Genomic DNA, 21,927 nt, shown 5'->3' on the forward strand with positions numbered 1-21,927 from the left:
TAAAGCGTCTGCCTGCAATGCGGGGGATGCGGGTTTGATTCCTGGGTTGGGAAGATCCCCTGGAGAAGGAAATGGCAATCCACTCCAGCACTCTTGCCTGGAAAATCCCATGGATGGAGGAGCCTGATAGGCTACAGTCCATGGGGTCGCAAAGAGTCAGACACAACTGAGCGACTTCACTTCACTAGAGCCCATGAGCTGCAACTACAGAGCCCATGTGCCTCGACTACTGAAGACCATGTGCCCAGGGCCTGTGCTCCTGATATTCTGCAGTTAGCTGTTACTACCCATAGTTGTGTCTTTCACATTTAGGTCTACAATCTGTGGTGCTCTGTACCAGGTGTGAGGTCTTATACCAAGGCCACAGATGCAGAGCTCCACAGCAAGGTCATCTCTGGAACTGACTAAGTCCCACTGTAACTGTTGCCAAGAACCCTTCTAGGCTTTACTGGCCACCTCCCTGACCCCATATTAGGTAAAAATACCCACCCAGCTACTCACCCTATAGAGCCTTAACCAATCACCTAATGCCACCCTTCCAGCAGGAATTTTTCTCTTGAGTCTATAAAAATTGGCTACAAACCCATGAAAAGGGCTTCCCAAGCTCAGTGGTAAAGAATCCGCCAGCCAATGCAGGAGACGCAGGAGGTGCAGGTTCAATCCCTGGGTTGGGAAGATATCTTGGAGGAGGAAAGGGCACCCCATTTAGGTATTCTTGCCTGGAAAATTCCGTGGACAGAGAAGCCTGGTGGGCTACAGTCCTTGGGGTCCCCTAGAGGTGGACACGACTAAGCACTGCTAACCCATGAAAAGGGTCTTCTCTCCCGGATCTGTCGGGATGTTGGCCCACTGTTCTAACATGTCTCCTGCTCTAAGAAACTCTATTCTCCTCTCATTCTGCCTCATGTCTGGAAATTATTTTCCAACTCTTGCACAGACCATGACACAACGCATTTTGGACTTATTTTCTTGCATGAAGTAGGGGTTCATCCCCCAACCCTGACAACCACATTCAACAGATCAAGCTCTTTTTCTTGCTGAGAACTTTCCCATTGCATTACCGTGACTCCTTTGTGAGAAAACACGTGACTACATACCCCCGAGTCTGTTTCTGGCCTCTCTTCTTTCCCATTTATTTTTTAATTTATCTTTCAGCCAATATCACACGGCTTTAATCACTAAGGCTTTATACTACCTAGCATACACTCTCATGACTTCCCAGGCGGCGCTAGTGGTAAAGAATACACCTGCCAATGCGGGACACGCAAGAGAGACGACTCCATTCCTGGGTCGGGAAGATCCCCTGGAGAAGGAACTGGCAACCCGCTCCAGTATTCTTGCCTGGAGAATCCCAAGGACAGAGGAGCCTGGGCGCGCTACAGTCCATAGGGTCGCAAAGAGTCGGACACCAGTAAGCCGACTGAGCACACACATTCCCCAACTCTGTGTTCCCTACCCTCCCTTCCCCCCACGCCAGCAGAGTGCACGAAACTCACACCGTGACTTTCTTAATTTCCCTCCGGAATGTGGAAGTAGGGCCTGTACACCAGAGGACAACGTTCAGACCACCCCCATCCCGCAGCTCCTCCCTGTGGCTTGAGGGGCGCACGCGCAGTCTCACGGCCGTGATTGGACGGAGCCGTATCACCAGGCGAGGGAAAAATACGTCACGGGCTGGTGGCGTTGACGCGTCATGGTCTCCGCAGCAACCAGGTAGGGCTGCAAGCGGGGGAACTTCGGTGGCTACTGGGGTCCCGCTCTAAACTGAGGCGCGCGGCGGATCCCGATTCGAGCGCGTCTCGCCCTCTTGAGGGGAACGAAGCGATGTGGAGGCTGAGCGGACCCGGAGGGGCGCCCGCGCCGGAGTTCGGGCTCGGCGGTTTTTTGGTGCAGAGTCTCTCCTTCGCTACTCCCTGAGCCTCGGTTTGAATGTGAAAGTGAAAGTCGCTCAGTCCGACTCTGCGACCCCATGGACTATACAGTCCACGGAATTCTCCAGGCCTGAATACTGGGGTGGGTAGCCTTTCCCTTCTCCAAGGGATCTTCCCAACCCAGGGATCGAACCCAGGTCTCCCGCATTGCAGGCGGATTCTTTACCACTGAGCCCGCAAGGGAGCCTCGATTGGTTCGGCTACCAGTGGGTGTAGGCGGGCGGCTGATCCGGTTACCCAGGTTTCCCCGATTCCGCGCCTGGCATGGCCGGGGCTTGAGGCATCTGGCCCGTGCAGAGTTAGGGCAGCAGGTACCCTTGTTCGGAGGCAGAGCAGGGTGGTGCCTGCTGCGCGCCCGCGGGACGGCCACGACGTCTCAGGCTCTTGCGGCCCGTTCTCTGCCGTCCCCAAGTTGTGCGGCTTGGACTTGTGCCCACCTATGAGTTTGTTGAGAAGCGAGATGAGGTTGCACGTGGATGGTACACGATCCAGGAAGTGCTTTTGATATCTCCAACCCGTGTGTGTGGAAAACAGAGAAAGTCAGTTTTTAGATCTAAGGGAGGACGGAAACAAAGTTAAATGGGGTGTACTGAGGAAAACGGAATGCCACAGAAAGGGTGAAGCTGGTGACCCTGGGCTCTAGAATTGGAGGACACCAGAGCAAAGGGACATTTTGTCATTAAGGCATGGAGTTTCCTACTAGGAAGGAACGGCAGTTGTCCTAAAAGTGAAAGCCAATTGTTCCAACTACGTGTGGCACAGAACAGGCTCAACAAATGGTACCCATAGAACCCTATTTTTAGTTTGTTTTGCTGTAGTGGTTTGAGTTGACAAGTTACTTTTAAAATAACTTTTGACCTTTATATACACATATGTTTAGTGAACATATTATACTTGGTTCTCTTAATGGAATTACCAGGAAGTGCTTTTCACATCTTCCAACCTGTATGCGGGGAAAACAGAGAAAGTCAGTTGTTAGAAAAATGGCAGATAGAAAAAAAGATCCTCAAGTGATACAGGGATTGCTGAGTCGTGTCCGACTCTTTGTGACCCCATGAAGTGCAGCCGGCCAGGCTCCTCTGTCCATGGAATTTCCCAGGCAAGAATACTGGAGTGGGTTTCCAGTTCCTTCTCCAGGGGTTCTTATGGACACAGGGATAGAACACATTTTGCCTCCTGCATGGCAGGGGGATTCTTTACCACTGACCACCAGGGAAGCCATGATTCAGGGATAGAATCAGCAAAAATGATCTAATTCTTAAGAAGGATAGGCAGGGAAATGACTTTTTTGAGAGCCCACCAGAATGACCATGTGGATATCTCTTACTCCTAATGCAGGAGAGTGTAGTGAGTGGCACGACTGGTACTCCAGACCATTTTGGGTGCTGAGAGCACCCACAGCCAATAAATGAGGGAAGCAGGCTTTTAAAGGTAAGCATCTAAAAATAAATAAATAAATAAAAATAAATAAATAAAGGTAGGGTTCTGGACTTCCCTGGTGGTCCAGTGATTAAAAATCCACCTGCCAATGTAGGAGACTCGGGTTCAATCCCTGGCCCAGGAAGATTCCACGTGCTGCAGAGCATCGAAGTCTGTGAGCCACAGTTAAGCCCCTTCACCACAGCTGCTGAGCCCGAGTTCTAGAGCCCATGCACCCCAACTGGAGAAGCCACTGAAATGAGAAACCCACATACCACAACTACAGAGTAGCCCCTGCTTGTGGCAACTAGAAAAAGTCCACACACAGCAACAAAGACCCAGCACAGCCAAAAATAAACAAATAAAATCATTTAAAAATAAGACTAGTCTTCTATATAAAACATACTCATTCCAGTATAGGCATTGCTTTTGAAGAGGTCTTAGCTCAAGAATTTATATTTAAAGGTAATCTGAATTGTTGCCATAATACATCTTACCAGCCAGATGGAGGTTCCCAACTTTTTCCTAAGGTAATGAAGCTTCCATTTTCTCCTGTGGCTTATGTTGGGTGGGAGTGAGATGGAAGGAAGGGGTAGGGTTGTGATTAGGCCTTGGTAAAGGGTGACCAGTGACACTGAGTGCTCCTTCTCTCTGGGATTCTCTTGGTGGCATTTTGCTATTCCCTGAAGCAACATGATGAGATTTCCAGATTAACTGAAGTATATGTTATCCTAATAGGGCTTGCTTTAAAGGAAGCCATCCTAAAAATGGGTATACATGGAAATAGAGGACCATTTAGTTAATCATTTTTCTTTGCAACATTTGGAGATTCTTTGGGATCATATTTTATTCCAGTTCAGTTCAGTTGCTCAGTTGTGTCCAACTCTTTGCAACCCCATGGACTGCAGCATGCCTGGCTTCCCTGTCCATTACCAACTCCTGGAGCTTACTCAAACTCATGTCCATCGAGTTGGTGATGCCATCCAACCATCTCATCCTCTGTTATCCCCTTCTCCTCCTGCCTTCAATCTCTCCCAGCATCAGGGTCTTTTCCAATAAGTCAGTTATTCGCATCAGGTGGCCAGAGTTTCAGCTTCAGCATCAGTCCTTTAATGAATATTCAGGACTGATATACTTTAGGGTGGACTGGTTGGATCTCCTTGCAGTCCAAGGGACTCTCAAGAGTCTTCAACACCACAGTTCAAAAGCACCAATTCTTTGGCACTCAGCTTTCTTTATGGTTCCACTCTAACATCCATACATGACTACTTGAAAAACTGTAGCTTTGACTAGACAGATCTTTGTTGGCAGAATAATGTTTCTGCTTTTTAATATGCTGTCAGGTTGATCATAGCTTTTCTTCAGGGAGCAAATGTCTTTTTATTTCATGGCTGCAGTCACCATCTGCAGTGATTTTGGAGCCCAAGAAAATAAAGTCACACTGTTTCCATTGTTTCCCCGTCTATTTGCCATGAAGTGATGGGGCCAGATGCCATGATCTTCGTTTTCTGAATGTTGAGCTTTAAGCCAACTTTTTCACTCTCCTCTTTCACTTTCATCAAGAGGCTTTTTAGTTCTTTCCTTTCTGCTTTAAGGGTGGTATCATCTGCGTATCTGAGGTTATTGATATTTCTCCCAGCAATCTTGATTCCAGCTTGTGCTTCATCCAGCCCAGCATTTTGCATGATGTACTGTGCATATAAGTTAAATAAGCAGGGTGACAGTATACAGCCTTGACATACTCCTTTTCCTATTTGGAACCAGTCTGTTGTTCCATGTCCAGTTCTCACTGTTGCTTCTTGACCTGTATACAAATTTCTCAGGAGGCAGGTCAGGTGGTCTGGTATTCCCATCTCTTGAAGAATTTTCCACAGTTTATTGTGATCCACACAGTCAAAGGCTTTGGCGTAGTCAATGAAGCAGAAGTAGATGTTTTACTGGAACTTTTCTTGCTTTTTTTGATGATCCAACGGATGCTGGCAATTTGATTTCTAGTTCCTCTGCCTTTTCTAAGTCCAGCTTGAACATCTGGAAGTTCACAGTTCATGTATTGTGAAGCCTGGCTTGGAGAATTTTGAGCATTACTTTGCTGGCGTGTGAGTACAATTGTGCGGTAGTTTGAACATTCTCTGGCATTGCCTTTCTTTGGGATTGAAATGAAAACACCTTTCCCAGTCCTGTGGCCACTGCTGAGTTTTCCAAATCTGCTGGCATGTTGAGTGCAGCACTTTAACAGCATCATCTTTATTTCAGTATATTAATTAGTAGGGTGGGTGGGGTTTTTTATTGTACAAAACACAGACTCTGGGGAAGAAAAAAAAACATTTAAACTATTGGCAAGGATCTTTGTTTTGATTTTTTTCTGTGTTGTGGATGGATTAGGGATCTAAGATCATGGCATCTGGTCCCATCACTTCATGGGAAATAGATGGGGAAACAGTGGAAAAAATGTCAGGCTTTATTTTTGTGGGCTCCAAAATCACTGCAGATGGTGATTGCAGCCATGAAATTAAAAGACGCTTACTCCTTGGAAGGAAAGTTATGACCAACCTAGATAGCATATTCAAAAGCAGAGACATTACTCTGCCAACTAAGGTCCGTCTCATCAAGGCTATGGTTTTTCCAGTAGTCATGTATGGATGTGAGAGTTGGACTATAAAGAAAGCTGAACGCCAAAGAATTGATGCTTTTGAACTGTGGTGTTGGAGAGGACTCTTGAGAGTTCCTTGGACTGCAAGGAGATCCATCCAGTCCATTCTAAAGGAGATCAGCCCTGGGTGTTAATTGGAAGGACTGATGCTAAAGCTGAAACTCCAATACTGTGGTCACCTCATGCGAAGAGTTGACTCATTGGAAAAGATTCTGATGCTGGGAGGGATTGAGGGCAGGAGGAGAAGGGGACGACAGAGGATGAGATGGTTGGATGGCATCACTGACTCGATGGACATGAGTTTGAGTAAACTCCAGGAGTTGGTGATGGACAGGCAGGCCTGGCATGGTGCAATTCATGGCATCGCAGAGTCGGACACGACTGAGCGACTGAACTGAACTGAACTGAATGTGTGGCATATACCATGCCATGTAGTCAAAAAGAAAGTACGTTTTTAGTTCTGTTTTTACAGAAGAAATTGAGACTTGGGGAAGTTAAATAGTGTGTCTAAAATAGGAAGATGTAAGCGCAGATGGAAACAAAGTTAAATGGGGAGCTCTGGGGATGTGGAATGCCACAGGAAGGGGGAAGCAGGTGACCCTGGGATGCTGGAGCACACTGGAGCAAAGGGCCGTTTTGTCATTAAGGTGTGGAGTTTCCTGCTAGAAAGGAAGAGCAGTTGTCCTAAAGGCGAAAACCTGTTGTTCTAACTACATGTCCTGGACTGAGGTCAGCACTGCCTGACTGAGGTCCTTTAGGTTTTGAAGCCCAGGTTTGGAATTTCCTTCCCTGAAATAATGGATTCTTCATGTGCTTTGCTTTGAGAGAACCTGATGCTGTGCACAGAATCCAGGAAGTAAATATGTGATCACCTGACATCCTCCAAGACGCTTAGTTCTATGCTGTTGCTGTTTAGTTGCTAAGTTGTGTCAGACTCTTTGAGACCCCATGGACTATAGTTCATCAGATAGACAGGTCTATTTCATGATTCTTTTAGCTGATACATTTTTATAGTATCATCTAGAAATACTTTTTTATTCTGTAACTTCCCTGGTGGTCCAGTGGCTGACTCTGCACTTCCAGTGCAGGGGGCCCAGGTTCAATCCCTGGTTGGAACTAGATCTCACATGCTGCAACTAAGTTCTCACACTGCAACTAAGAATTCTGCTTGCAGCAATGGAAGACTGAAGGTCCTGCAAGCTGCAACTAAGACCCAGTGCAGCCAAATAAATAAAAATAAATAGATGCTTCAAAAGTATTTTTTATTCAGATTTGCAACTATATGTTTGCATTAGGGAGCTGTATTTGTGCCTGAGTCTAGAGCATGGAATGTGTCTTCCCTACCACATACACTCCTCTTTTTCTCCATTTTCTAAGAAAATACTATTTAATAGTCACTGAGAGTCTTAGCACTATGCTAAGCAGTTATTGGATTATTCAATCCCTACAATAATCCTGTAAAGTAGGAATATTTATCTTAATTTATAGTGGAAGAAGTGAACTCAGGGATGGGAAGAAATTTATCCCTGAGATAGTAAGGGCAGAGTCAGTTTCATGTCACTCCAAAAGCTAGTGCTTATCTGTATGTTTCATTCATCCCTTCATTCACAGATATTTAAGGAACAGCTGGTTTGTACCAGCAGTTGCTGTATATTGGGGATACACTGATGGCCAAAGCAGACACAGCCCCTGTCCTCAAGTAGCAACTTGGGTTGAAGTAGCAATTCATCAGCAATGAGTCTAGCATGGGAGACAGAACGCAAGTAGAAAATGACCAACTAAATATTGACACTGGTGGTGGTACCCACCGTGGAGACAGTAGAGGGGGCTGTGAGGATATATAATGGGGCCACTGGCAGCACCTGAGGTGAGGAAGGACAGGGTCAGCTTTCCTGAGCAGGTAGTATTCAGCTGAGACCTTAAGGACAGACTTGGAGTTCAGCTGAGCAAAGAGTGAAGAGAAGGAGGACTCATGTGAGACCCCAAGGGTCGGAGGGGCCGTGTCTGGTCCTTATGGGCCAGCGGTAGAGAGTGCTTCCAAGGCAGACGCAGACACAGCTTGGAACTCATTTGAGCAATGCTGCACCCCAGGGTGTATTTGCTTCCCTGGTAGCTCAGTTGGTAAAGAATCTGCCTGCAATGCAGGAGACCCTGGTTCGATTCCTGGGTTGGGAAGATCCATTGGAGAAGGGATAAGCTACCCACTCCAGTATTCTTGGGCTTCCCTTGTGGCTCAGCTGGTAAAGAATCCACCTGCAATGTGGGAGACCTGGGTTCGATTCCTGGGTTGGAAAGATCTGTTGGAGAAGGGAAAGGCTACCCACTGCAGTATTCTGGCCTGGAGTGGACTGTATAGTCCATGGGGTTGCAAAGAGTTGGACACGACTGAGCAACTTTCACTTTCATTTAATCAACTCCACAGACTGTGTCAGTATTCCAGCTCCTGGTCTCCTCCTTCAGACATGGTTAGGCCTCTGGTTGCCTTGGCTGGGGACGGGTGTCTGGAGGAGCAGAGACCTCAGTGTCGGTAACTTGTGTGGCAAAACTGAATAAACAGGTGTTGCCAGTGTTGTATTTCATCCTGTTTGTCTCTGGTTTGCAAAATTATTTAACATTTTTTAGTCTCATGATGGTCCAAGTCCTATGTTAGCTACCTAGGGTACAAACATATATTTATTTGCCTTCCATTTAAGATGCTACAGTTGTTCTATCAATATTATTCTTCAGATGTGTTTATTTGCCATTTGCTGTGTGCTGGGCATTGTGCTAGGGACATAGCATGAGCAAACAGACATGGTCTCTGTCCTCCTGGAGTTTAAGGTCCCATTGGGGCTGGAGGACAGAGAGGGAGAGGGAGTGAGTCAGGGAGATGGAGCTGGACAGGTAGGCAGGGGTCAGACCTTGCAGGCCTCACAGGTCATGAGAGTTGTTCAGGGCTTCTGCTCAGAATGGTGGGAGGCCATTGAAGGATCTCAATCAGGAGAATAGAACCAGCAGGTGTATTTATGAAAGATCGCTCTAGCTCCTTCTTTGGTGGAGGTGGAAGTCATGGGTGTGAGAGCTATTTAAAAGGTAGGATCAGTGGTAATACGTTCATTCTGGGCTGAGACAGAAGAGGGAAGTTCAGGGCTGATTTGTTTTCTGACCTGTGTGCCTGAGATCAGAACCCAGAGGAAGGACATAAGTTCAGTTTTGAGTAAGATGTCTTTGCAGTAATCTAGGTGGGGTGTCACACAGCATGTGGAATCTTAGCTCCCCAGCCAGGGATGGAACCTCTACCCGCTGCAGTGGAAACATGAAGTTGTAAGCCCTGGGCCGCCAGGGAAGTAAGTCCCCACCTTTTCCTTATTGAGAGAGCTGTCAAAGTGGGACCAATGAAGTGGTCTAATGACAATACAGTTTTGCTACATTTATGCTGAGGAAAGATAAAAATAATATCTCCTGCCACCCTGGAAACTACTGTCCACAAATGTGGAGAAGGAAGTATTAAACCGGCACTAACCGAAAGTGGGATACAATAAAGGCAGTCTGCTAATGAGGCTACAAAACAGAGAAACCCTTACCATTTGTAGACCATTGCATACATAGTCTCAAGATTAATGATAGTTTGTCTCCTTGTAAAAAGATGAGACAGCACCATTTTCTGCATGTGCTTTCATCCTAAATTCACCTGGTGATTGGGGTGCCCATCTGTGCTATTTTTCTGAAGGAGAAATAAAACATCCTTAATTTCTTACTTATTTATTTGTTTGGCTGCACTGGGTCTCCATGGCTGTGCGTGCACTTTCTTTAGTTGTGGTGAGCGGGAGCTGCTCTCTAGCTGTGTTACACTGGCTGCAGTAGTTGGGGCTCGTGGGCTCTAGAGCACAGGATTAGCAGCTGTGGTGCACGGGCTCAGTTGCTCCATGGCATCTTGGAATCTTCCCAAACCAGGGATCAAACCCATGTCTCCTACACGGGCAGGCGGATTCTCAGCCACTGGACCATCAGGGAAGTTCATTTCTGGAAGAGGCTGAAACTGGTTAGGTGAAGTTTGGTCACATGGACCTCAGTATCAGTGACTCCATTTAACACCAGTTTCAAAGCACAAGACCTTTGGTAGGTAATGTTATGATTTTATGCAGAAATAAACCCTCCGTTTGTCTGCTCTGGAAGCTTGTAAATATGGGGATGGAAAGTGATATTGAATGGCATGTAAATTCTGCTCGGAAGCTAAGGAAATTCAATGGCCTCTCTTTTAGATTCTATCTGAGCTGTCCCTCCCGTCTTCTGAGTTCAGGGTAACCTGAGACTTGGCTCCTAAACTGCTTACTGGAGGTTCAGATCTGTTGATGGCAGCTGAAGTGATTGAGTATTGCTTACCAGTAGTTTGAATTCATTTGCTGTAATCAGCTCTTTTTTTTTTTTTTGGCTGTGCCATATTCCAGTTCTCTCAACAGGGATTGAACCTGCACCCCTGCAGTGGAAGTGCAGAGTCCCAACCACTGGACCACCAGGAAAGTCCTCAATAAGTAATTTCTTAAATTATGGTAATTTTTTTCAGACAGTGTTGCTCAAATGGTTACTCTTCAAAAAGTTTACTTAGAATTTTTTTTTTTTAAATACAACTTTGTAGGAAAATGCCTGCTATATTCATTGGTGTGTTGCATGTTGTAGAATATTGTATTGTGTAGAAGGGTCTTGATTAATGAAAAAAGAGAAGGTTGATTTATTGTTCATTGGTGAATGAAAAGAGATAAGGAAATTTTAACTACAGTTGACCCTTGAATAACATGGGTTTGAACTACAAAATCCATAGATTTAGAATAGGCAGGTTATTAAACAAACAAACAAAAAAACCCCACCAGTAACTATACCAGTCTCCAACAGGGAAAATCAGAATCTAGAGTTGCTGCAGTGTAGTATCAGAATGACACTGATGTGGTCATGTCAGGTGTAGTATCAGGTGTTCAAAAAAAAGTTATAAGACATGAAAAAACAAGAAAGTGTGACTTGAACTCAGAGGGTAAAAGCATTCCATGGAAGCTGACCCTCAGTTCAGTTCAGTCGCTCAGTCGTGTCCGACTCCTTGCGACCCCATGAATCGCAGCACGCCGGGCCTCTGTGTCCATCACCAACTCCCAGAGTTCACTCAGACTCACGTCCATCGAGTCAGTGATGCCATCCAGCCATCTCATCCTCTGTCGTCCCCTTCTCCTCCTGCCCCCAATCTCTCCCAGCACCAGAGTCTTTTCTAATGAGTCAACTCGTCGCGTGAGGTGGCCAAAGTACTGGAGTTTCAGCTTTAGCATCAGTCCTTCCAAAGAAATCCCAGGGCTGATCTTCAGAATGGACTGGTTGGATCTCCTTGCAGTCCAAGGGACTCTCAAGAGTCTTCTCCAACACCACAGTTCAAAAGCATCAATTCTTCGGTGCTCAGCTTTCTTTATAGTCCACCTCTCACATCCATACATGACTACTGGAAAAACCATAGCCTTGACTAGACGGACATTAGTTGGCAGAGTAATGTCTCTGCTTTTGAATATGCTATCTAGGTTGGTCATAACTTTCCTTCCAAGGAGTAAGCATCTTTTAATTTCATGGTTGCAGTCACCATCTGTAGTGATTTTGGAGCCCCCCAAAATAGTCTGACACTGTTTCCACTGTTTCCCCATCTATTTCCCATGAAGTGATGGGGCCAGATGCCATGATCTTCATTTTCTGAATGTTGAGCTTTAAGCCAACTTTTTCGCTCTCCTCTTTCACTTTCATCAAGAGGATTTTTATTTTACTTATTTATTTTTTTTCATTTTTTTTTCAAGAGGCTTTTTAGTTTCTCTTCACTTTCTGCCATAAGGGTGGTGTCATCTGCATATCTGAGGTTATTGATATTTCTCCTGGCAATCTTGATTCCAGCTTGTGTTTCTTCCAGTCCAGCGTTTCTCATGATGTACTCTGCATATAAGTTAAATAAGCAGGGTGACAATATACAGCCTTGACGTACTCCTTTTCCTATTTGGAACCAGTCTGTTGTTCCATGTCCAGTTCTAACTGTTGCTTCCTGGCCTGCATACAGATTTCTCAAGAGGCAGGTCCAGGTGGTCTGGTATTCCCATCTCTCTCAGAATCTTCCACAGTTTATTATGATCCACACAGTCAAAAGCTTTGGCATAGTCAATAAAGCAGAAATAGATGTTTTTCTGGAACTCTTGCTTTTTCCATGATCCAGCAGATGTTGGCAGTTTGATCTCTGGTTCCTCTGCCTTTTCTAAAACCAGCTTGAACATCAGGAAGTTCATGGTTCACGTATTGCTGAAGCCTGGCTTGGAGAATTTTGAGCATGACTTTACTAGTGTGTGAGATGAGTGCAATTGTGCGGTAGTTTGAGCATTCTTTGGCATTTCCTGTCTTTGGGATTGGAATGAAAACTGACCTTTTCCAGTCCTGTGGGCATTGCTGAGTTTTCCAAATTTGCTGGCATATTGAGTGCAGCACTTTCACAGCATCATCTTTCAGGATTTGAAATAGCTCCACTGGAATTCCATCACCTCCACTAGCTTTGTTCATAGTGATGCTTTCTAAGGCCCACTTGACTTCACATTCCAGGATGTCTGGCTCTAGATGAGTGATCACACCATTGTGATTATCTGGGTCATGAAGATCTTTTTTGTACAGTTCTTCTGTGTATTCTTGCCACCTCTTCTTAATATCTTCTGCTTCTGTTAGGTCCATACCATTTCTGTCCTTTATCGAGCCCATCTTTGCATGAAATGTTCCCTTGGTATCTCTAATTTTCTTGAAGAGATCTCTAGTATTTCCCATTCTGTTGTTTTCCTCTATTTCTTTTCATTGATTGCTGAAGAAGGCTTTCTTATCTCTTCTTGCTATTCTTTGGAACTCTGCATTCAGATGCTTATATCTTTCCTTTTCTCCTTTGCTTTTCACGTTGGCCCAAATGTTGAACTCAGAGGACAGAGACTCCAAAACAGCTCTTATAAATATGTTCAGATAACTAAAGGAAACCATGTTTAAAGAGTTAAAGGGAAATATGATGACATTGATCCTACAAATTGATCCTATAAATTCATAATCTAAACAAAGAGAGCATATAAAAGAGAACCAGGTGCCAACTCTGGAGCTGAAAGGCACAATAACTGAAATGAACGGTTTGGAGGGACTCAGTAGCAGATTTGAGATGGCAGTCAAACTTGAGAAAGATCAGTAGAAATCATCCAATCTAAAGAGCAGAACAAAGGTGGAAGGCAAATTAAGAGAGCTGCAGATGTCCACAGGATATCAAGGGTACCAACCTTTGGAAGTCCCAGAAGAAGAGGAGAGAGAGAATGGGGTAGGAACAAAGTATTTAAAGAAATAATGTCCTGATATCTCCAAATCTGATGAAAAATGTTATATTAGTTTCCTATTGTTGCTGTAATAAGTTACCACAAACACAGTAGCTTAAAACCCCACAAAGCTATTATATTATGGTCTTGGTGGTCAGAAGTCCTAAAATCAAGGTGTCAGCAGGCCATGTTCCTTCTGTAGGCTCTGGAAGACAGTCTGTCCACTTGCCTCCCCCTGTCTCCAGGCCACCGGCATCTGTTGGCCCAGGGCCTCCTCACATCCCTTCAACCTCTTGTTGCTCAGCAGTTGTCGTATCTAGTCTATGACTCAACCCTCCTCCCTCCCTGTGTGAGGACCCCTGTAATTATACTGGGCCAGATACATTCAGGATAATCTCCCCGTCTCAAGGGCCTTAATTTCACTACATCTGAAAGTCCCTTTTACTGCATCAGTCTGATAACATACTCATTGTTTCTGGAGGTCCACATATGGAATCCCCCCATCTTTGGGGTGTATTATTCAGGTTGCTATATACATTAATATACATATCCGAGAAACCCACGTTAAATATAAAGACACATATAGATGGAAAGTGAAGGGAGAGAGCCATGCCAGCACTAATGAAAGAGGAGTAGCTATATTAATTTTAGAGAAGACTTCTGGGTAAGGACAGTGATCAGGAATAAAGAAGGACATGGCATAATGATAAAGGGGTCACTACTCCAAGATGACATGACATTCATCAATGTGTGTGTACCTAACATCAAAGTGTCAAGCTACACGAGGCAAAAACTGATAGGACTCCAAAGAGAAATAAATGAATTCGTGTCACTGGAGACCTCAGTACGACTTATCGGAAACAGACAGATCCAGCAGGCAGTAAAGCAGTAAGGACTTCTTCGAACTCAGTAGAACCACCAGTCACCTGAGTATCACTGACATCTGTGGTCTGCTTCATCCCACAAAAGTACATCACATATTCTTCTGAAGCTGCACCATGTTCTGGGCCATAAAGACACACCTTAACAGATTTAAAAGAATAGAAAACATACTGCTCTGAGACCACGATGGGACTAAAGTAGAAATCAGTAACAGAAAGCTGGAAAATCCCCAAATACTTGCAGATTAAACAGTACATGTCTAAATAACACATGTCAACAAAGAAATCTTTAGAGAAACTTAACAATATTTTGAACTCAGGGCGTTCCCTGGCAGTCCAGTGGTTAGGCCTTCGTGCTTTTCCTGCCGTGTCCCGGTTTCAGTCCCTGGTTGGGGAACTAAGATCTCCCAGGCTGCACAGAGTGGTAAAAATTTGGGAGGGGGGAACTAAATAGAGATGAAAACACAGTTTATACACAACGTGGAGGAAGTAGTGAAAGCAGTGCTTAGAACTGTATAGCGTGGAATACACGGATTAAACAAGAAGATCTGAATCAACACTTTAAACTTCCACTTTAGGAAACAAGTAAGCAGAAAAAAGATTATAGAAACTAGAGTGGGCCTGGGACAGTCAGGTGACTTGCTCTGCAGTAACCTGGTCTCAGGTACCATCGAAGGTCCAAATCAAGGCCCACCCACCTTGCTGCCCATGAAGATGGCACTGCCACTTGACATTGGCCAGTTTGTTCCTCTGGATGTTCTATTTGGTAGTATTTTTTAGCTAGCTTTACTTTACAAGGTTGATACTTGGAGTGTAGCTAATTATTCACTTTTCTAACCTTATTTTAGCAAAGCTGAGCATGAAGGAGAAATTATACAAACGCTCGAAGAGAAAAACACAGCAAACTCCCATATACCCACTGCCTGGTGTCAATCCCAGTGTCAAAGGCATCGGCATTTTGTTACACTGGGAGCAAAGAAACTTAAATCTTGCATTTCCTGGTTCATTTATTTGATTTTAAAACGTGTTTGCTTTCACCTTATTCTGTGGCTAAGCTTATTAATGCTAACATGACCAGAAAAATTTGTTATTTAACAGTGTATATTGACTTTCTGGTTTAAATGCAGTTTAAAAAGATAGCCTTTTTGTTGTTACATACTCTAACAATAAATGTGGTGAAAGCATGAAAGACATTTTTGATTTAAGGTTTTTTTTTTCTTTTACTATAAGCTCTGGGCTTTGCCAAGTAATTTTTTCCAAGCCTGGAAAAGCTCTGAGTGAGAAATATGGGGGGAGATTGGTGTGGGGAAAAGTAAAGCTGCCAACAGTGTTTGTTGAGATAAACAGCTTGACTGATGGCCGCTGTGCCCCGACCTTTGGCGACAGGGCTATGTCCTTGGGGAGTGATTGGTGGGGTGCTGGAAATAGTGACAGGGCCCCAGCAAAGCTATTTTTAAGTGAAAGCTTAGCGGCTGGCTCTGGGAAACCCTCTCTGGTTACTCTGCTTCTTTAGTCCTTCCAGGATGGAGGGTCCTTTCCATATATTTTCTGGCATTAAAGTGAGGATGCTTCAAGTGGAAGCATTATAAAAATGGCCTCAGAATAAAGGGCCTTTCATAGTTACATTTCACAATTATGTTTTCATTTCTAAAAATAACTTGGAGTTGGAAATCAGAGTGAACCATCATCCAAAGTAAATTGTCTAAGAGAGAACAGTGGGCCAAGGCAAATCTATCCAAATCCATGAGGAAATTAATGTTAGAATTTTTAAATTATCTAATTTCAGGCATGAACCTACTTGAAATTAGATAGCATTTAATGTTTTATCCTTTATGAGTGACATACTTAAATATTTTTATTGTAAAAAAATATACATAATTTAAATTTACATCATTAACCATTTTTAAAGGTATAGTTCAAAGGTGCTAAATACGTTTATAATGTACCACTATCCCCACCATCTGTCTCCAGAATTCTTTTCATCTTGTAAAATGGAAACTTTGTACCCATTAAAACACAGCTCCCCATTTCCTTCCCTGCCCCCAGTGCCTGGCAACCCCCAATTTTCTGCCCCTACGGATTTGACTACTCTAAGTAGCTCATGTAAGTGGACTCATGTAGTATTTGCTTTTGTGTCTGGTTTATTTCACTTAGCATAAACGTTTATAAGGTTCATCCATGTTGTAGCATGTGTCAGAATTTGCTTCCTTTTCAAGCTGAACTGTGTGTCTATATCCTGTTGTATTCATGTATCACATTTTGCTTGGGTAGTCTCTCTGTGTTTTCTCTGTTGTGCATAATGCTGCTGTGAACATCGGGGCACAGGTGTTTTTTCAAGACCCTGCTCTCAGTTCTTTTGCATGTGTATCCAGCAGTAGAATTGCTGGATCATGTGATAATTCTATTTTTAATTGTTTTGAGGACGCTCCATAGTGTTTTTTTCAGTGGCCATACCATTTCACATTCTCACCCACGGTGCATAAGGTTCTAATTTCTCCATACCCTCACACTTTGCATTTTCTGTTTTTTTTTGATAACGGTCATTCTAATGAGTGTGAGGTGGTATCTCATTGTATTCATAGTTATTATTTGCATTTTACTAATGACTAATGGCAACCCACTCCAGTACTCTTGCCTGGAAAATCCCATGGACGGAAGAGCCAGTCCATGGGGTAGCGAAGAGTTGGACATGACTAAGCGACTTCACCTTCACTTTTCACTTTCATGCATTGGAGACGGAAATGGCAACCCACTCCAGTGTTCTTGCCTGGAGAATCCCAGGGACAGGGGAGCCTGGTGGGCTGCCGTCTATGGGATCGCACAGAGTCGGACACGACTGCAGCAGTAGCAGCAGCAGTGATATTAAGCATCTTTTCATATACTTATTGGCTGTTTTTATATCTTCTTTAGAGAAATGTCTATTCAAGTCCTTTGCCCATTTTTGAATCAGGTTGTTTCGTTTCAAAGTTTAGGAGTTCTCCATATTAGATATTTGCTCTCTTATCAGATATATGATTTGAAAATATTTTCTGCCACCTTGTGGGTTACCTTTTTACTCTGTGAATAGTGTCTTTTAATGCATAACACATAAATTTTCATGAACCAGGGTATCTAGTTTTTCTTTTGTTACCTCTGCCTTTGGAGTCTTATCCAGGAAATCATTACCAAGTGCAATGCAAAATCAGCTTTTGCCTGTTTTTTTCTAAGAACTATGCTTTAGGTCTTCCATTGAGGTCTCTGATCCATCTTGAGTTTATTTTTGTAAAAGGGTCCAAATTTGAACTTTTGCATGTGGATATACAGGTTTGTTTTTTTTTTTAATTTAATTTTTTGTTTTTGGCTGTGCCGCACCACATGAAGAGGGCATGAGATTGAGCTTGTGCCGCCTGCAGTAGAAGCATGAGGTCTTAACCGCTGGACCACAAGGGAAGTCCTTGGATATCCAGTTTTCTCAGCGTCATTTGCTTAAAAGACTGTCCTTTCCCCATTGAATTGTCTTAACATCCCTATCAAAAATTATTTGGCCATATATGCAAAGGTTTATTTCTGGGCTCTCTATTCCATTGGTCTATGTCTGTCTTTGTGCCAACACACTGCTTTGATTACTCTAGCTCTGTGGTAAGTTTTGATATTAGAAAGTGGTTCTTCCAGCTTTTTTGCTCTTTTCCAAGATTCTTTTGACTGTTTGGTTCCTTTGAGACTCCATGTGAATTCTGGGATGAGTTCTTCTCTTTCTGCAAAAGACATAGTAGGGATTTTGATAGGGACTGAATCAAATCTGCAGATTGTTTTGATTAGGATTGACATCTTAATAGTAATAAGTGTTCTACTTCATGCACGTGGGATATGTTTCCATTAATTTATGTCTTGTTTAATTTCTTTCAGCAATATATTGTAGTTTTCACTGTATAAATCTTCACCTCCCTGATGTATTCTTAAGTATCTCATTCTTTTAGTTGTTATAGTAAGTGGAATTGTTTTTGTACATTTTTTCAGACTGTTCATTTTTCATGTATACAAATACAGCGGAGTTTGTGTGTGTGTGTTGACTTTGTGTCTTGCTGCTGAATGGATTTATTCTAACCCATTTTATTTTACTTAAAGTTTTTATGGATTTATTTGGCTGCACCTGGTCTTAGTTGTGGCATGCGGAATCTTTAGTTGTGGCAATGTTGTAGCCACGTGTTCTGGGAAACAAACTCACTCAGAAGGACAATGCAGATAGTGGAATGCAGTTTATTACACTGGTGGGCCCAAGGCAGAGTCTCCTCTTAGCCAAGGACCCCAACCAGTTTTTGTGAAAACCTTATATACCCTAAGTGTACATGCTCAAAGCCACCTCCCCGAATTCTCTGAAACTAGTCTGAACAAAGGAAAAGAAAGATACAATTAAAGTTAACCTATGAGTCGTATGCCTTAAACCTGTGATTCGTATGCCTTAAGCCTAGGTAGTTAACAGTGGCCAATTATCAATAGGCCTGTGGTCATACCCCAATAAGCATAATAGAATTTATGATTCTATTTGATTACACAGATAATTAGGGTATTCTTTTAGGAGACAGAGAGTCTAGGTACAAGCCCTGGGGCTCTTCCATTGGGGAGGGGGGTCTGGTTTTCCAGTTGGTATGTCGTTTCCATAGATATTGGGCATATAGCTCAAAGTCCACAGTCCCTCCCGAGCTGGAGTCCTGCTTTCAAGATGGAGCCTGTTCTGTCTGTTTCCTCCTTCAGCAAGTGGGACTTTTTAGTTGCAACGTGTAGGAAGATGACGCAGTAGAAGGACGTGCACGCCTCTTCTGCGAAAACTCAAACTTACAACTTGCTGCTGAACACCCATCAACAGGAGAATGTTGGATTCCACCAAAAAAAGGTATTTCTCATCCAAGGGCAAAGGAGAAGCCCCAACAAGATGGTAGGAGGAGTGAAATCATGTTTAGAATCAAACCCCATACTTGCCAGAGACATTTGGAGGTCTCAAACAAAAAACCATGTGCACACCAGGACCCAGAAACCCCACAGAGACTGAGCCAGACCTGCCTCTGAGTGTCTACTGCAGAGGCATGGGTCAGCAGTGGCCTGTCGCAGGGACAGGGGCTCTGGCTGCAGCAGACCTGGGAGGCACTGCATGTGACATAAATCCTTTTGGAGGAGGTGGCCATTAGCCGCACCATAGAGCCACTGAGCAGATGACTGGAGAACAATTATATGAAAGAAGTTCTTGCACTGTTGTGAAAGTTCTAGGACACACAACAGATTCCCCAACCTATGGATCGGGCAAAGGGACTGAGTACCCACAGGGTATTTGACTTTGGAGGCCAGTGGGATTTGATTTCAGGACTTCCACATGACTGGGGAAACAGACTCTTGGAGGGCACGAACAAAACCTTGTGCACACCAGGACCCAGGAGAAAGGAGCAGTGACCCACAAGAGACTGACCCAGACTTGCCTGTGAGTGTCCAGGAGTCTCCGGCAGAGGTGTGGGTCAACAGTGGCCTGCCATGGGGTCGGGGCACTGAATACAACAGTGCTGGCATAAGTCCTCTTGATCCCTACCCTGAGGCCAAACAACAGGAAAGGAACACAGCCGCGCCCATCAACAGAAAATTGGATTAAAGATTTATTGAGCCTGGCAACAAGACCCAGATTCCCCCACAGCCAGTCCCTCCCATCAGAAAGCTTCCACAAGCCTCTTATCCTTATCCATCAGAGGGCAGATAGAATGAAAACCACAATCACAGAAGATTAACCAGACTCATCACATGGATCACAGCCTTGTCTAACTCAATGAAACTATGAACCATGCCCTGTAGGGCCACCCAAGACAGATGGGTCATGGTGGAGAGTTCTGACAAAATGTGGTCCACTGGAGAAGGGAATGACAAACCATTAAGCATTCTTGCCTTGAGAACCCATGAACAGTATGAAAAGGGAAAAAGATGACACTGAAAGATGACCTCCCCAGGTTGGTAGGTGTCCAATATGCTTCTGGAAAAGAGTGGAGAAATAGCTCCAGAAGAAATGAAGAGGCTGAGCCAAAGTGGAAACAGTGCCCAGTTGTGGATGTGTCTGGTGGTGAAAGTAAAGTCTGATGCTGTAAAGAGCAATATTGCATAGGAACCTGGAATGTTAGGTCCATGAATCAAGGTAAATTGGAAGTGGTCAAACAGGAGATGGCAAGAGTGAACATTGACATTTTAGGAATCAGTGAACTAAAATGGACTGCTGCTGCTGCTGCTAAGTCGCTTCAGTCATGTCCAACTTTGTGCAGCCCACCAGGCTCCCCCATCCCTGGGATTCTCCAGGCAAGAACACTGGAGTGGGTTGCCATTTTCTTCTCCAGTGAAAATGGACCGGAATGGGTGAATTAAATTCAGATGACCATTATATCTACTACTGTGGGCAAGAATCCCTTAGAAGAAATGGAGTAGCCCTCATAGTCAACAAGAGAGTCTGAAATGCAGTACATTGGTGCAGTCTCAAAAATGACAGAATGATCTCTGTTCATTTCCAAGACAAACCATTCAATATCACAGTAATCCAAGTCTATGCCCCAACCACTGATGCTGAAGAAGCTGAAGTTGAATGGTTCTATGATGACCTACAAGACCTTCTAGAACTCACACCAAAGCAGGAAGTTAAGAGATACCAGGAGTAACAGGCAAGTTTGGCCTTCGAGTACAATATGAAGCAGGGCAAGGCTAACAGAGTTTTGCCAAGAGGATGCACTGATCATAGCAAACACCTTCTTCCAACAACACAAGAGATGACTCTTCAGTTCAGTTCAGTTGCTCAGTCGGGTTCAACTCTTTGCGACCCCATGAATCATAGCACGCCAGGCCTCCCTGTCCATCACCAACTCCCAGAGTTCACTCAGACTCACGTCCATCGAGTCAGTGATGCCATCCAGCCATCTCATCCTCTGTCATCCCCTTCTCCTCCTGCCCACAATCCCTCCCAGCATCAGAGTCTTTTCCAATGAGTCAACTCTTCTCATGAGGTGGCCAAAGTACTGGAGTTTCAGCTTTAGCATCATTCCTTCCAGAGAAATCCCAGGGCTGATCTCCTTTAGAATGGGCTGGTTGGATCTCCTTGGAGTCCAAGGGACTCTCAAGAGTCTTCTCCAACACCACAGTTCAAAAGCATCAATTCTTCGGTGCTCAGCCTTCTTCACAGTCCAACTCTCACATCCATACATGACCACTGGAAAAACCATAGCCTTGACGAGACGGACCTTAGTCGGCAAAGTAATGTCTCTGCTTTTGAATATGCTATCTAGGTTTGTCATAACTTTTCTTCCAAGGAGTAAGGGTCTTTTAATTTCATGGCTGCAATCACCATCTGCAGTGATTTTGGAGCCCCCCAAAATAAAGTCTGACATTGTTTCCGCTGTTTCCCCATCTATTTCCCATGAAGTGATGGGACCGGATGCCATGATCTTCGTTTTCTGAATGTTGAGCTTTAAGCCAACTTTTTCACTCTCCACTTTCACTTTCATCAAGAGGCTTTTTAGTTCCTCTTCACTTTCTGCCATAAGGGTGGTGTCATCTGCATATCTGAGGTTATTGATATTTCTCCCGGCAATCTTGATTCCAGCTTGTGTTTCTTCCAGTCCAGCGTTTCTCATGATGTACTCTGCATAGAAGTTAAATAAGCAGGGTGACAATATACAGCCTTGACGTACTCCCTTTCCTATTTGGAACCAGTCTTTTGTTTCATGTCCAGT

General features: G+C 44.1%; 1 protein-coding gene across 2 annotated transcripts in view; it reads left to right on the plus strand.

Annotated features, from left to right (window-relative positions):
• The first annotated feature begins 1,679 nt into the window (after nucleotides 1-1,679).
• The window catches only part of DHRS7B (dehydrogenase/reductase 7B), a 43,255-nt gene continuing 23,007 nt past the window's right edge, over nucleotides 1,680-21,927 (plus strand). The window contains exon 1 of one of the 2 annotated variants that reach the window (XM_068978453.1): nucleotides 1,680-1,713. In XM_068978453.1, the coding sequence (XP_068834554.1) occupies nucleotides 1,694-1,713 (20 nt within the window). In that variant the 5' untranslated portion in view covers nucleotides 1,680-1,693. Of the gene's footprint in view, nucleotides 1,714-1,940; nucleotides 2,014-21,927 lie in introns of those variants that run through there. The other variant, XM_068978455.1, reaches the window with a different exon arrangement.

Source organism: Capricornis sumatraensis, chromosome 8, assembly GCF_032405125.1.
Source record: "Capricornis sumatraensis isolate serow.1 chromosome 8, serow.2, whole genome shotgun sequence".
Taxonomy (NCBI): domain Eukaryota; kingdom Metazoa; phylum Chordata; class Mammalia; order Artiodactyla; family Bovidae; genus Capricornis; species Capricornis sumatraensis.